The 16866-nt window shown below is 43.2% G+C and overlaps 1 protein-coding gene across 2 annotated transcripts in view; it reads left to right on the forward strand.

Annotated features, from left to right (window-relative positions):
• The window catches only part of MICU1 (mitochondrial calcium uptake 1), a 198965-nt gene that overhangs the window by 28043 nt on the left and 154056 nt on the right, over positions 1 to 16866 (forward strand). For both annotated transcript variants that reach the window (XM_075841550.1, XM_075841549.1), the window contains one exon: positions 13622 to 13799. In XM_075841550.1, the coding sequence (XP_075697665.1) occupies positions 13622 to 13799 (178 nt within the window). The remainder of the gene's footprint in view (positions 1 to 13621; positions 13800 to 16866) is intronic.

Here is a 16866-nt window from a genome sequence, read left to right on the forward strand (position 1 = left end):
GTAGTTGAATCAATCTTCGACGCACCAGATACCAAATATCAAATTAAAATTTGAGGTTAACAGAGTTAATATAATGCAGGAATTCAATATGCAGAACTCCATTAAAGGGAAAATATTTCTACAGATTTAAAAAAGACAAAGTCCATAGAGTGTCTCAACCAAAAATAAAGCCTAAGGCAAATTTGTAATTCAATGCAAATTCCTTCAGCTTACATAGTATGTCATTGTGGTATGCAGGGGTCTGCATTTGGACAGCCATGTACGATGAATCAATTATTGACTATGACATTGTATCTTTGCTATGGAACAGTGGCGGGCAACTAACAGGCGCCAACTTCCCTCCTGCCTCTCCTCGCCCTTCCCGCTGCCTTGATCCACTTTTGCTTTGCTCCCTTTGCTGTATAGATGTCTGTGCTCAGCGCTCTGAATCTTCTCATCTTTCTCACTACTGCATGCATTTCTCTCTACACCTAGCACAAGGGACAGTTGTCTGGAAAGAGCAGAGCAGTCAACTGTGTGATAAGAGAGCTGGAATCGGAGCACCAAAAGTGATGGGATGCCGTTTTAAAGGAACACTACACTTAGAAACGAATGATAAAAGTAAAAAGGAGATATATTTTCCCCTCTGTTTCAGGAACATGTCGAAAATCCTGCAGACTGACGAACAAACAGTCTTGTAGAAATCCTGCAGCGACACACAGGGGATAGTCTGCTTCTAATCTGTTCCATTTTAGCTGGGGAACAGCTGATGGGAGGAGCTTAGCCAAGGGGTGTGGCCTAAAATTAATATCTCAGATTTTTACGGTGCCCTGTCTGTCTCTTATTCGTTAATGTTCTGTAGTTTCTCAGAACTTCCAGGTTATATTTGTGGCGTGTGCGGCCAGCGCTGCAGGCAAGGAGTCCGATATTTATATATTCATTCCTCCCCCTCTCTCCAGACGCTGATGGACACATTTCTCCCTATGCACAGTAGTGGGGAGAAATGTGTTAACCAGCAGCGGCATGAATCTATAAATATCATTGAACTCCTTGCCTGCAGCGCTGGCCGCACACGCCACAAATATAACCTGGAAGTTCTCAGGAACGACAGAATATTAACGAATAAGTGACAGAACGCTGAAATCAGCAGGTCTGTCACTACTTTATGCTGCACCTTAGACAGGGCAGCATAAAAATCTGACCGGTCTGCTTTAACCGTCTTGTTGTCCTACTGCAGAAAGGGCAGAGGGGTGAGGCTTCTCCAGCCGTTGTCTTAAAGCCAGGCACAGGACAATGAGGAGGAGGTGGGGAGACCTGGCTGAGCTCGTGGGACACACAGAGAAGATCTCTTTTATATATTCCTCAATTTTAATTATATTATTAGGCAAATCAGATCAAAGGAAAGCCGGAGATGAAGGGAGGAAATGCTGGGATTTTTTTTTTCTGTTGCGTGTTGATTTTAGAGGGATTTTCTGAAAATTCAAATAACATTGTTTGTACCCAAAATTATTTATTTTTTATTAAATATTAAACTTCTGAATATGCCAACCTTATTGATTACTCTGTCTCCAGTCTATTGAATCCATTGTTCTCCATAGTGATATTACATCACATGAACATCTGTCAATTACTGTCCACATTGCCGTCACTAGGGATTAGATGTCATCATGCTGCCTGTTAAATTGAACCTTTTGCTAGATTTGGAGCCACTAAACCACCAGCATGCCATTAATCAGCCTGGGTTAAGTGTTCCAAACCTCTCCATATCATAAACAGCCGCTTCAGGAATAGTTCGTAAAGTCTTGTACAATATACAGAAATAAGCCCAATATGCCGAAATAAGACCATGTTCTCGGCTTCATGTGTGCAATATGCATGTGCCCAATGCCGACGAACTCCTTACCCAGACTCTCCTCGGTAAGTTGTATTTACTTTAGTATCCTTTCCCAAAACTGACTTTTTTCAGATTTTTATTTACAGATTTTAAAGTACAAATGAAAAGAACAGATACATACAAATCAATATATACTAAGTAATTTCAGTATTGAACTAGTACGATTATTCAAAAGAAGAGTATAAACAATGCAGCACACAAATCCGCACATAAGAGTAAATTGTTATCTTGGCAGCATTCGAAAATTCAATATCAATTATCAGAAGTAAGTAGAAAATAATGAGGTAAGAATACCCAAATAATAAAAATAACATAAGTTAGAAAGAATTTAAGAATGAAAGAGAGAAAGAAGGGGTAAAAAAATAAAGAAGGGAACCAAAATGGGGGAAGCCATCCTAATATCAGATGTAAGTCACATCTATAATGTCGCCTTACGTGTCGGAGGACCAATAAGGTCAATTTCGACCTAACCAAGTAGCTAAATATGGGCCCGATTTAAAGGAAGACCATGCCTGCTATAGGAGCATAATTCGAGCGGCGTGATCTCCATCTTCCACCATCAATGTTTCCATTCTCTGTAGAAGATCCATCTCCACAACCCATTCTTTGATTGTGGGGGGCTCAGTCGACTTCCAATGCCTGGGATGGCAGTTCGAGCCGCCGTCAGGAAGTGTGGGAGTAATCCCCTTTTTATCCCCGGTAAGGGGCCAGGAATCGGGGATAAGAGATCAATCTGTGGAGTGGGCACCATGGGAGATCTCTCAATCAAGGCCTAAATATCAAATACAGCTTTCCAGAAAGTCTGAAGGACCTTGCATGACCACCAGATATGTAGAATCGTTCCGGTCTCCATGCCGCAACGCCAGCAAATATCACACATCAGGATACATTTTGTGTATGATCAGAGAGCATCGATACCACCTAGTCAGAATCTTGAAATTCTTTTCCTGAGCATGACATGCCATAGGCATTTTATGTGTCAACCGAAAAATATGACTCCAGTCCTCAGTCGTCAAACTAACCCCAAGTTCACGTTCCCAGGCGCTAATATATACAGGAGTTTGATCCGCCGAGGCCTCCAATAGGAGGGAGTATATTGTAGATATGAAGCGACCTGGAGCGATCGATTGTAGCAATATGGATTCAAAGGTGGTATTTGTGGACAGTTGAAGCCCCCCTGGAAGGGTAGATCGGAGGAATGCTGATAATTGAGCATATTCAAACCATGAAAGAGTCCTCCCAGAGCAGATCCCCCGCATCTCAGAAAAGGAGGGTAGACGTCCATCATCCGATAAGACCTGGCCTGATCGACTGTCGTCAGAGGAGGACCATACCAAGAAATGTAGTTTTGTGTATATCTGGTGGAAATTCCGGGTTGTCGAAGAGTGGGCTAAAAAGCCCAGGTCTATGCGATGGCTCCTTTCGAGCTAAAAGTCTATCCCAAAGAATGAGGACATATTGGGAAAGTAGAAAGGGCCGGTCTATAATCCAGTAAAATCCAAGGTAAGGAGCTAAGGGAAATTGCAGTAATGGCTTTTTTGATGTGGGCTTGTTTGGAACACTAAACCCCATCTGAATAATGGCATTTTGGTGTTTTTAGTGGCTCCAAACCTAGTGACAGGTTCCCGTTAAGCAAGACGTGGCAGGGGACACAGGAGATGAATTTGGTTAGGTAAATAGATTTGGGCACAATAAAATGTTAGTTTAATTTAAAAGGATGACTCCTGGATAGGGTAATGGGTTAAGCCCCCCATAATTGAGGTAGGTTGACCTCCACAGCTGTGGAATGACTGGAAAACTTGGTACATAGTGCAGATAATGTCCGTACTGCGCATATTTCGGTGAATTTAGTGGGTTCATGTCTTTTGGTGTTAATATTCTTTGGGCCAAGAATAAGATCCTTGAATCGTGCTCATTATAGTGTTACATTTTGTACTTGTTGCTAGAGCTATACATAAAATCAGTCTGCCATTTTCCAAAGTCCTTGTTTCCTGAGCTGCTTGGTTAAATGTCAGCCGGAAAGGTCAGAGGAGCTGACTTTAGACGGATTTTTCAACCTGTTCTTCCATACAAAATGTTTATCTTAAAAGTGGTGCGATCTCTTTAAATATAAAATAGCAGAAGCTGGCTGCTGTTTTTAAAGGTAATCATTTTTTATATATTTTTTTAAATATAATTATGGGGGCAGCCATCTTGCCTGAGCTTCTTATCTGAACTATGAACAGCAGTTCAGAATATATAATCGCCACATGGACACAGTGACCTCTGTGCAGGGAGGAGGTGAGCTGTGTCCATCACTTATGGTCAATGGTGGATCCTGTGTTACCTGTCTCAAGCTTTGTTTACACTACCGTAAAGATGACACCTGACGAACCCCAGTGACTTAAAATCGGTTCCGTCGTGGTGTTGGTTGTTTTGACAGGAAGATAGCTCTGCATGCTATTCTTCCCCTCAAATATGATGGAACTGCCGACGGAGGCTCTGAACTGCGCTTCTGACGGTAGTGCGAACAGAGCCTCATCATTCATTGTAATTCTGCCTGTGAGAATAATGAGATGACTTTGGAGAAGTGATCTCTACAGAACAGGAATTATCAGTCTATTGTAAGGCTCAGTGGCCAGTGATAGTAACATGCCAAATTTTTTGGAAGAAAAATGTTTTCCCATAAAATTGTTTTAAACACTCCCCCCCCCCCCCCCCCTACCTTTTGTGTCAGTTTTCTGTTCTCTTTTTCCCTTCTTAAGGCCTCATTTACACGAACGTGATATACGTCCGTGAGACTCGCGTGCTTTTCACGCGGGTCGCACGGACCTATACAAGTCTATGGGGGCATGCAGACAGTCCGTGAGTTTTGCTCAGCGTGAGTGCGCTGAAAAAAACTCACATGTTCTAAAAATCCTGCGTTTTTCGCGCATCACGCACCCATTGAAGACAATGGGTGCGTGAAAACCACGAAGGTCGCACGGAAGCACTTCCGTGCGAACTGCGTGATTCGCGCAAGAGATGTCAAACTGAATGTAAACAGAAAAGCACCACGTGCTTTTCTGTTTACAAACATCCGAACGGAGTGTCTTAGAGATGACCGAACCGAACTTCACCGGGTTCGGCCGGACTCGTTTTGACCGAACCCGGCAGGAGACAGTCACTGTCCAGGGTGCTGAAAGAGTTAAACTGGTTCAGCACCCTAGACAGTGACTTCCGATCCCAATATACGTGAACGTGTAAAAAAAAAAAAAAGTTCTGACTTACCGATAACTCCCGGCTTCTTCCTCCAGTCTGACCTCCCGGGATGACAATTCAGTCCAAGTGACAGCTGCAGCCAATCACAAGCCAAGCACAGGCTGCAGCGGTCACATGGACTGCCGCGTCATCCAGGGAGGTGGGGCCAGATGTCGAGAGGCGCGTCACCAAGGACGCGTCACCAAGGCAACGGCCGGGAAGTTCTCGGTAAGTACGAACATCTTTTTTTTTTAAACAGGTTACTCGATATGGTGATCGGAATTCACTGTCGAGGGTGCTGAAAGAGTTACTGCCGATCAGTTAACTCTTTCAGCACCCTGGACAGTGACTGACGTCGACTAGCCTCATCTCTATGATGGCGGCTGCGCGAAAGTCACGCAGCCGCGCATCATACACCGATGACACACGGAGCTGTCAAGTGCCTTTTGCGCACGCAAAACGCTGCGTTTTTTTGCCTGCGCAAAACGCACACGCTCGTTTAAATGAGGCCTAACTCTTCCATATCCTCCCTGTAACCCTTGTTCCAGTCTCCTGTCTTCCCATACACAACAGAGTTCCGTATTTGAATTATTTCTGCTTTTTTAAATTATAATCTGGATCCTGTTGTAACGACAGCCTTAGGATTGGGCTGTACTAGTGCTAACGTGGGGCGGTGTGAACCCTCCTTGTTGCCAAGGGATTTGACTTGGGGCTACTCCCGGGAGTAGAGTCTAAGGGAACCCAGGTCTAAACCCTTTAACCCCTTGTACAGGGATGTGGACCTTGCTACGGGAGAACCCTAGTTTGCTACACCCAGCATAGTCTCCCTTGGTGACAGTTGCCTTTGTCAGAAGCAGAGTGGTGAACGTATCTATAGGTCTGGTCAGGTGGCAGAGGTTCAAAACGATAGACGTAGCAATGGCGACACAGGACTGCTAGGAACATAGAGGAACACTAGGAACCTAATTGCTCTGGCAATGTGTAGCAGAGCAAACAAGGCTTTTATAGATGGTCAGGTCATGGACTTTGAAAATTGGCACGCTGGCCCTTTAAGAATACAAGGGTCAGTGTGTGCGCTAGAACCCAGAGGAGCGCGTTGGCGACCAGAGGCCAATCGAGCAGACAGGGAGGACGCGTGGACGATGGGGACAGGTAAGTGTACCGCACCATCGAGGCGAAGCGAAGGTCGTGGCACTTGTGATCTATTATAGGAATTCTGTTTATACTTCTTAGTGACACGTATATTATTGGAGTGCTATACCATGTATTTGACCTTTCTACGAAACATCGCATTACTGGAAGTTCAATAAGGTTTTCGTTTCTTATGTATCGGACAATACTGCTTGCAATAAACTTTTATTGAATATAAAAATGTGTTTTAAATAATAGGTTATTTTCTGACAATACATTCCCTTTAAATGCTCTGCTTGTTACAACGATTTTATGTTTTGTTTGAAATGATTCCACTTTTATAATGCAACAAAGATTAATACAGGCCAGGTTGTATACTTTACATCCAGTTATCCATAATAATTATAATTGCTTTTGCTGTGTAAACAAGTTATTTATGGAATTAGCAATTATAGCACTTAGGCCTAGTGCACACTTCAGTCTGTTTCTTCAGGGTGCTAGCCGTTTTTCTGATGGCTAGCACCCTGACCCATTCATTTCAATGAGGCAATGCACACTTCAGTTTTTTTATGGTCCCATTGCTCCGTTCCGACAAAAGTAGAGCATGTCCTACTTTGGTCCGAGATTCCGTGACCGTGAGGCCCATGCAAGTCAATGGGGCCGTCAAAAAAACTGAAGGCGTCCGTGTGTGACGGAGCCGTTGCCTAGCAACGGCCGGGCGGGCAGAAAAACATAACAGAAATATTACACTAATTGGCAGCCACTTGTCTCGATCAATCACTGATAGAGAAAAGAGGCTGCTGATTAAAAAATAAAATAAAAAGCAGTTCATGCGTACCCCGGTCGTTGTCTTGGTGACGAGTTCCACTTCTTCCTCAAGTCCGACCTTACTGTATGACGCGGCAGCCTGTGATTGGCTGCAGAGGCGATCACGTGGAGGCCGGCCGCCTGACGTCATCCAGACTTGCGTGACCGCCACTAGAGCCTGTGATTTGACTGCAGCGGTGACATGGGATGAAACGTCATCCCTGGAGGCCGCACAGGAGGAAAATGTTCTGGGTAAGTATGAACTGATTTTTAATTTTTTATTTCATAAATTGTATTTTGCGAGCGCCGAGCATGGTCATTCTTCATCGCTAGTCACTGTCCAGGGTGCTGAAAGAGTTACCGCTGATCAGTGCAGCCCATTAACTCTTTCAGCACCCTGTATAGTGACTAGCGCTGAACAACCTTGCTCTTTCAGCACCCTGGACTGTACCATGCTCATAAACGGAAACACGGGAGTGCACACGGAAATCAGACGGCCGCTCAAACGGGCTCACGAACCCGTCAACGTCCGTGAAAATGGTGATGGAATTGTGCACGAGGCCTTAGGCAATTGTGAAGGAAAGATGAAGTTGCCAAACTACCAATGCAAAAGAAAACACTGAGCTACCTTATTTTAAATCTTCTATGGTTTCCAGCATTCATGGGGTGTCCAGCAGCTGACCCTATCAATGTCCTGTAGTACAGGAGAGCTACTTCACATTCTCTATATTCCCTATACATCATCATTCCCCTGATCCTTCTTGATATGGAGGTTTTTGCACTAGTACATCAATGTGGCATAATGAATTGAGTTGGTGATTTGGAGCAATGGTTTTCTGCAAGAAACTTCAAGATAAGCAGCTGGCTGTAATACAGTACAATGCTCAGGATAGCCTAACCAGTATCTGGGATGCCAAGGTCACTCGAGGGCCCAAAAAGGGCAGGAAAAGAACATCTTTAATACAGGTTTTTCGATAGGGAGAGGGGAATAAGTACTGCACAACACATCTGGCAGCGCCTTGTCTCTCGCGGGAATAAAAAAGCTGATATGTTGAAATTGATCACATTAGTTGGATGAAATTGGTGTCTTTGACTGACTTTCCTCTGTGTATGGGCACCTATATGCTCCATTCATATCACTTTATTGGTCTACGTTTGTAGGCTTTGACTGATGTCTAACAGTGGCATCTGTCACACATAGACTGTTATGGGATACGTTTAACGGGTATGTCATGAACTTTTATGACCTCGTGATGTATTTGTTAAACTGATTCCACAATAGCCTATGGGTGACGGATGTTAGGCATTCGTCACAGCCATTCGTCACCCATAGGCTATTATGGCATCCGCTTAACGAATGTCCTGAAAAGTTTTTGAAATTCTCAGGATGTATATGTTTAACGGATGCCTATGAGCTATGGCATACATCATGCATGGGCACCGATGTTAAAAAAACAAACTTACACCTTTTCGGTATGTTTTTTTGCAAAAGTTTTAGGCAGTTTTGGAAAAATGCAGCAATGTAATAATGCTTTTAAAAAATAGAAGTGTTAATAATTTTTTTTATCAATTCACAAAATACAAAGTGAATGAACAGAAAATAAATCTAAATCAAATCAATATTTTGTGTTACCACCCTTTGCCTTAAAACAGCATCAATTTTTCGATGTATTCTTGCACATAGTTTTTGAAGGAGCTCGGCAGGGAGGTTATTTCAAACATCTTTGAGAACTAACCACATATCTTCTGTGGATGTAGGCTTCCTCAAATTCTACTGTCTCTTCACGTAATCCCAGACATACTCTGTAATATCGAGATCAGGGCTCTGTGGGGGCCATATCATCACTTCCAGGGCTCCTTGTTGTTCTTTACAATGAAGATAGTTCTTAATGACATTGGCTGTATGTTTGGGATCGTTGTCTTGCTTCTGAATAAATTTGGTTCCAATCAGACGCCTCCCTGATGGTATTGCATGATGGATAAGTATCTGCCTATATTTCTGAGCATCGAGTGCACCATTAATCCTGACCAAATCCCAAACACTATTTGCTGAAATGCAGCCCCAAACTTGCAAGAAACTTCCACTATGCTTCACTGTTGCCTGCAGACTCTAATTATTGTACCGCTCTCCAGCACTTCGGCGAACAAACTTCCTTCTGTTATAGCCAAATATTTCATACTCATTAGTCCAGAGCACCTGCTGCTATTTTTCTGCACCCCAGTTCCTATGTTTTCGTGCATAAATGAATCGCTTGGCTTTGTTCCACGACGAAGGTATGGCTTTTTGTACATGTTTTCTAACATGAAGACCACTTCGGCACAGACTTATCCGAACAGTACATGGGTGTACCTGGGTTCCACTGGTTTCTGCCAGTTCTGAGCTGATGGCACTGCTGGACATTTTCCGATTTCAAAGGGAAGTAAGCATGGTGCGTCTTCGATATGCTGCACTGTGTCCTTGGCTGACCACTGCGTCTATGGTCCTCAACGTTGCCTGTTTCTTTGCATCTTCAAAAGCGCTTAAACACTACATCTTTAAACCCCAGTCTGGACCGGTGACTGGAAACGGTCTTTCACAACATCACCTTCTAGCAGAGTTTGGCTGTTCCCCACCCAGTTTTAAGCCTCCTACACAGCTGTTTCTGTCACAGTTAATGACTGTGTTTCAACCTACATATGAAAGTGATTATTATCACCTGTTTGGTATAAATGGTTAATCATACACGGGACTATGTTCACACAGAGTTTTTTGCAGGAGGAAAATTCCTCCTGCAAAGACTGCTCAACTTTTTTTGCACAGTGGTTTGACAAAAGCTCGTCAAAACACTCGTCAAGGTGTTTTTGACTCTTTCTGACTGATTGAAATGGGGTCTTGGAGGCGGAAACCGCCTCTAGATGGGTCATGTCGCTTTTTACCATGACGTGTTTTTTTTTTACTCGCGGTAAAAAAACTCGTCCAACTACCATTGAAATCAATGGGAGGCATTTTCTGGCGTTTTTTTACGAGTTTTGCGGAGCGGTTTCCGCGCCAGAAAACTTGTCAAAAAACTCTGTGTGAACAGGGCCTTATGCTACAAGAACCATGACTTGGTGTACCTAGAAGAACTGAGGCTGCTTTGATGGAAAAGGGTGGTCACTCCAAATAACTATTTGATTTAAATTCATCTTCTGTTTGTTCACTTTGTATTTTGTTAATTGATACAAAAAAATATTAACACTTCTATTTTTGAAAGCATTCTAAGGCTCTGTTCACATCTGCGTTGTGGTCCCGTTCTGACGTTCCGTCTGAGCTTTCCGTCGGAAAAACCTCTGGTTTCCGTTCCTGTCAGTTTGTATCTTTTCAGGACCCCGTTCTGATGGAAAGCTACAACGGAATGTCAGAACGGGACCCCAACACAGATGAGAACAGAGCCTTAAATAGACCAGATATGTGTACCAGCCATCCACCATCTTGGTTCGTTCGTTCGTTCGTTCGTTCGTTCATTCATTTCAGTATAGATTAATTAGATACATAGATGACATTAATCTGTAGCCTAAGTGACACCATTAGCGTACATATAATGCAATTGATAATACATGTTACCTGCACCAAGTTTTGATGTGGCCATGGTAAAAAGAAAGAAAAGAGGACTTGCCCATCTTGCCTCTTCATATCAGCGTTCAGGTTCTGTTCAACCTTTCCGTCAGAGGAACCGATGAACGAGCAGCCAAACGGAAACTATTGCTTCCGTTTGCATTACCATTGATTTCAATGGTAATGCTTCAGTTTCAGTATGTTTCCGTTCCATAAAGTTTCCGGATTTTTTTTCCGTGCAAAAAAACAAACTTTACTGGTTCTGTTGTATTGGTTGTCAGTTTTTACATACAGTATTTAAAATGTGATATAAAACCCAGGCTGTGGATTTTCCGTTAAGACTGTGCTGAAGAACAGATTTGTAATGAAAACAAATTCTTTTCTAAGTGTTCTGTTCTTATTTTGACGGCTGACAACATTTTGGTTGTGAAATAAATAAATTTGTGATCCATAGCCATTAATCAGTTCCTTCTCACACCTACGTGTCTCGCTTCAGAGACCATAAATCTCAGTGAAGCACAAACACACAACATTTCTTTCATTTCTTGGAATAATGTAAAAATAAATAATCTCTAGGAACATAACATAAGCTGAGATACTAATGCGAAATAAAGCCATTGCTGGGAACAGTACATTTTAAAGTACAAGTCCCGTACAATGTCTATTCACCATTTGTACTTCATCAGCACTACACTTTTAAATATCCATCAGTCATGTTGAAGCGCTATTGACCACTCTAAAGGCCAAGTTCGCATCTGGTGAAAATCGTCAAAAATCTGCATATCTTATTTTAAATTTTTTCTTTTAGTCTCCCTAGCTAACGCTGCTATAATATGCTGCGCTATTTATGTAGTACAGTCCATCGTAAGGGTATGTTCAGACGCAGTGTCTGAAAACGTCTGAAAATACAGAGCTGTTTTCAGGCGAAAATAGCTCCTGATTTTCAGACGTTTTTGTAGCAACTCGCGTTTTTCGCTGCGTATTTTACGTCCGTTTTCGGAGCTGTTTATCAATGGAGTCAATAAAAAAACGCCTCAAACTACCCAAGAAGTGACATGCACTTCTTTTTCGCGGGCGTCTTTTTACACGCCGTATTTTGACCGACGCGTAAAATTAAGGCTCGTGGGAACAGAACACCGTAAAACCCATTGAAAGCAATGGGCAGATGTTTGTACGCGTATTAGGGGTGTTCTTTCAGGCGTAATTCGAGGCGTAAAACGGCTGAATTACGTCTGAAAACACTGCGTGTGAACATACTGTCAGTATGAAAAATGTAGGTATAGGGAGAGAGGAGGAAAGGTAGAGCATGGTGGACAATGTCGCCTTCAATTTTTTATTGATACCGACTAGTGTAGTAGGAGAAGGATTATACTATGCAATGTCCCCTTTATTGCCACATTGTGTGGTATTTTGATTAAATTATTGCACAGTGTGATTACAGCTTTAAACAAATTCCACTGGGTAGGGAGCTTGTTGGCCCTACTACTCAGGTGGAAATAAAGGAGGTGGTGCTGCAAGGGTTATTTTTGTATCTGTAAGATACCTTGCATGTGCACACTACAGGAGGTTGTGTTCAAACTCTATGAGCAACTGCCTGATCATTGACTACCTTTTAAGCGTTGCCGCTCCAAACTTTTGGTGAGTAGCAGCGCAAAAGGATTAAAATTTTTGAGTCAATGAACAGTTAATTAGTCTTCAGATTGTGTTGTATTTGTTCTGTTACCAGCGTTGCTGTTCCATTCCTGGCTCAAGCAGCAGCTCGGCCAGCAACGCGGACAGAAAGCAATCTATCTCGGTGAGCAGCTAGCTGGTCACCGAGTGCGTTTTGTGTTCTCAGCGTTGCTGCTGCGGTTCTTAATTATGCGGCAATGCAGAGAGACAAACTGCCTGTTGTGTTTTATTTAGTGTTCTCAGCGTTGCCGCTGCGATACACAATTCGGCGGCAATACAGAGACAGCAGCGTACGCTGTGTTTAGGCAAACAGACAGCCTGCCTGTTAGCAGTGAAAACTACTGGTTCGTGCAGTTGTAAGGATTGCTGTCTGTTTCAGAGTATTGGCTGTGAGTGCCGTGACGTCATGGGCACTCAGCAACACACTGGTCTCAAGTGTCGCCACTACGTCCGTTCCCTCCAGCTGTCTGGACGGACTTGAATTCGGCAGGATTAGTTAATTATTATTCATGGCTCCAATCTTGCCCTGTGTAGTCTGTAATCTTTCCCTACTGTCAGGGTCGGTATGTCCCGACGTACGTTTCACTGAACTGAGTCAGCTTCTTCCGGGGGAACATACTGTCAGTATTACATGGACAAGCCGCCTATTCGGGCCTAATTATTTGGCTTTCGGTTGCCATCACAACATTCTGACCCCTGCGATCGTAGGAAAGGGGTCTGTCGGCTACAAACTACTTAGATGCAGGGGTTGCTATTGACCGTGACATCTAAGGAATAATAGGGCCGGATCGGCGCTACGGCCATTACAGCAGAGCGTCAGCTGAAATATACAGCGGAGACCCGATGATAGCGCAGTATCAGTTCAGCTTTAATTTGAAAACTTTCCAAGTTACTTCTATGCTAATCCCTAAGGATCTTGCTACTGTAAAATAAAGGGACAATAATGACTTGTGCGTCTTTTGTGCAAAAAATCAAGAATTATTATTACATTTATATAAAAAAAATTTTGTTCTATTTCTGATCTTCAATATTTATCCACGCCTAACGTAAAGCAAGTGTTTAAGATGCTTGAGATACCTCAATGCTACCCGTGCCAGCTATGAAATGAAAAACTCTTGAGTGATAAGACTGGTATATTTGTTTACGATGAACAGATTTTGTGAGTTAATCCAGCCTCATTTCACACTTTATCTGTTGGGTGTTATTACTGTTATTTTACCTTTTGTTGCAGCTATCAACTTCCGTTAGACACAGGATAGAAGAACGAGTATCATCATTGTACTGGTTTAGGGGAATACAATTATGTGATATTTGTGTATATTAAAAATGTTTTATTAATCTTCCAGAGCTAATGCAGAAGCCCAGTCTTCAGTGAAGCACAACTTGAGAGAAGAGGATAATGCCAAAGCAAAGGAGGCCGAAGACCAAGAGAACAGTGATGACCAGGCTGTGGAGTCAAGTGATGAAGACCAACCACCAGAAGGAAAAAAGAAGAAGCAACGTGTAGGATTTAGAGATCGGAAGGTATGTGGAATTTAATTGCTTGTATATGTAGACAAATGGTCAGATTAAAGTTTTTTCTAACTTGAAATACCTGTAATTTACTAGCATAATCTTTTGTTACCATGCAAATTTGGTAATTTTTGCGAATGCTCACCAAAAAGCTAGAGGTTCAGCTGATATGTTAAATTTTACTGCTACAAATATTTACCTTTTTGCCTGGTGGTTATGAGTGTTAAAGTAGACGGTTAAGTTTTATGGTTAAATCGACTGTACGGTACTGACTTCAAAATTGCCATGTCATTTGTATAGTCGTAGTGGATTTACTGATGCAGTCCTTTTTCACTTTTGTAGCAGGGACTACTTGTTTGGTGGTTGTCATGGCAATATTTTAGTCTACTTTAAGCACACATTGGCATTATGTCTGCACTGGTAGTCTGAGCACCTCCTACAACTCCAATGTCTCAACTCGGTTTATTTCAACACAATGTGCAGACTAAGGGCCGGTTCACATCACGTTTTTTACTTCCGTCAGAGGTATACAGCAGGAGGAGTCCCGACGTATACTTCTGACGGAAGGCACCAACGTATCCCACTTTATAGGTATGCAGTGGGATATGTCACCCGAACTCCCTGGGCACAGCTCTTCTTTAAGCGCTGATCCCGGGGTAGCCCCTGACGTCTCTGTGCAGATATGGACAGTGATATCAGGGGCTTTCAACTATGGAGTCCCCGGCCAGGGCATCGCAAGTGGTCTGGCCAGGGACTCCTGTCTTGGCTTAAGCCTTTGACGTCACTATTCATATATGGACAGTGACATTAGGGACATTCGAGAATTCTCTGCTTCGGCAACACTCTGGCCGTGGATTCCGCTCCTGAGGTCATTGTCCGTATATGGAGAGTGATGTAAGGGGCTTTAAACTACGGCTTTAAGCTCTGGCCGGGGACTCCAGGACGGAGTAGCCCATGACGCCACTGTCCATAAATGGTTGGTAACGTCAGAGGCTAATCCGGTGTCCCTGGTCATAGCGCTCTGGCCGGGGACTCCATTGTTGAACGCCTCTGACATCACTGTCCATTCCTGAGGGGATGCTCTTTCCGGGGATTTCAGTCCCCCCTTTGATGGATGCTGTACAAAAGCATCCCTCACGCATGGGCTCCCATGTAAAAAAAAAAAAACATATACTGCACGGTATACCCGTTTTTGTGGATGCTCTTTTCCACTCTGTCAGGCTAATGGAGCTCTATGGACACGTTTAGCGTGTACATAGGGAGCTTCCTCAACATGCATGCTAAACGTAGGGCCAAAACGTGATGTTAACAGGGCCTAAGCCTTCCCTCTCCCCCTATTCTCTGTGTGGCAGAACGCTTTCCTTACACATAGCAGCTCTTGAAGGGATCAGAGGACCTGCTGTAGGCCACAGTTTATGTGAACCACCTAATACAGTTTACGGCTTACAATCTTTTATACCTTTTAAATCGCTTAGCAGACAAAAATGCTATTTAAACTTTTGGGAGCAGCCATGCTTGATTTACATACATGGACATAGTGGGCATTCTAGTGTACTACAAAAATGATAGTGTGGCAAAGTCAGTGCTTCAGTACTCCTTTATATCTATATGATTGTTGTCGAGGGCCAGCTATATAAGTAAGATATATTCTCTAATCCTTGAAGTATAAATGGCCCTATTCTCTTTCTTGCTGCATTACATAAACCTTGTGTCTACAGAATGGAGATTTAAAGTGTAATGCTCTAAAGTTTTGTTTACATTTTAAGTTTGGTAATGGAAAAAAGGAATATTCCAGATAAATCTTAGGCTGAAATTACTTTCTCTGAAAAGTACTTGCTGCAGGATTTCTAGATTTGCTTCTATAGCGTTTCACTTGTTCTATGTTTATTTCATTGTATTGCTATATAGTAGATATGTCTTTTGTGTATTGATTTCAATGTGAGAATGCACAATATAATAAAACGCTAGCATGTTTCTTGCGGCGTACTGCATCCTTTAAAATTACGACCGCAAGCTCTAGAGAAAAAATAAAAATAGTCAGTCTGTGATGTGGAGTATATATTCACAAAATGTTACCCTTGCTTTATCAAGCTGATATTGTTAGAGGACACTCATACTCGTGTAGCACAGTTACCTACCTTAAGGTTATGTTCACACAGGGCGGATACGCTGTGTAATAGTACACAGCTTATCCGCTATGGACGCCGCAGCGAATTCTGTCGGAAAAAAAAGCACCAAATTGTGGTGTCCCTTCTCTACCATTCACTATGTATCGTCGGACGTGAGGCAGTGACGTCATCGTGTCTGTCTGTGCCGAGCCGCACAGACCGGAGGAACAGATGGGATTTCCTCCACTTGTCGTTGGAACTGGGTTAGGTGAGTATATATTTTGTTATTTTTATCAGGCACTATTGGAGCTGTGTGGGGGCAGTTATGGGGGCATTATACTGTGTGGAGGGCGGTTATAGGGGGCATACTGTGTGAAGGGCTGGTTATGGAGGGCATTATACTGTGTGGAGGGCACTTATGGGGAGCATTATACTGTGTGGAGGGCAGTCATGGAGGCATTATATTGTGTGGTGGCAGCTATGGGGGTATTATACTGTCTGGGGGCAGCTATGGGGGCATTATACTGTGTGGAGGGCAGCTATGGGAGTCTTATACTGTGTGGAGGGAAGCTATGGGGGCATTCTGCTATATGAGGACTGTGTGGGGGCAGTGTTAGGGCGTATATTCTATACAGTAGTATACAGCAGGCTCGGAATTAACATTAATTCAGTGGCACAGCAGGCAAATAGAGGGCATGACGAGTGTGTGCCATAAATATCGTAATTGAGGTTACATGTTCAATTAGTCGTGATTTTGATTTAGGTCGTGATCGCCCAGCTGTAATACTTACCCATAGCCACGGCGACACGTCCCTCTGACATCCTGCAGCCCGGCCTCCTGGAATGACGTTTCATCCCATGTGACCGCTGTAGCCTGTGATTGGCTGCAGCAGTCACATGGGAGGAAACGTCATCCCTGGAGGCCCGGTTGGATTTCATTGTGGAAAATACACGGCATAATACAGTAGAAG

The sequence above is a fragment of the Rhinoderma darwinii genome, chromosome 11 (genome assembly GCF_050947455.1).
Source record: "Rhinoderma darwinii isolate aRhiDar2 chromosome 11, aRhiDar2.hap1, whole genome shotgun sequence".
In the NCBI taxonomy this organism is placed as follows: domain Eukaryota; kingdom Metazoa; phylum Chordata; class Amphibia; order Anura; family Rhinodermatidae; genus Rhinoderma; species Rhinoderma darwinii.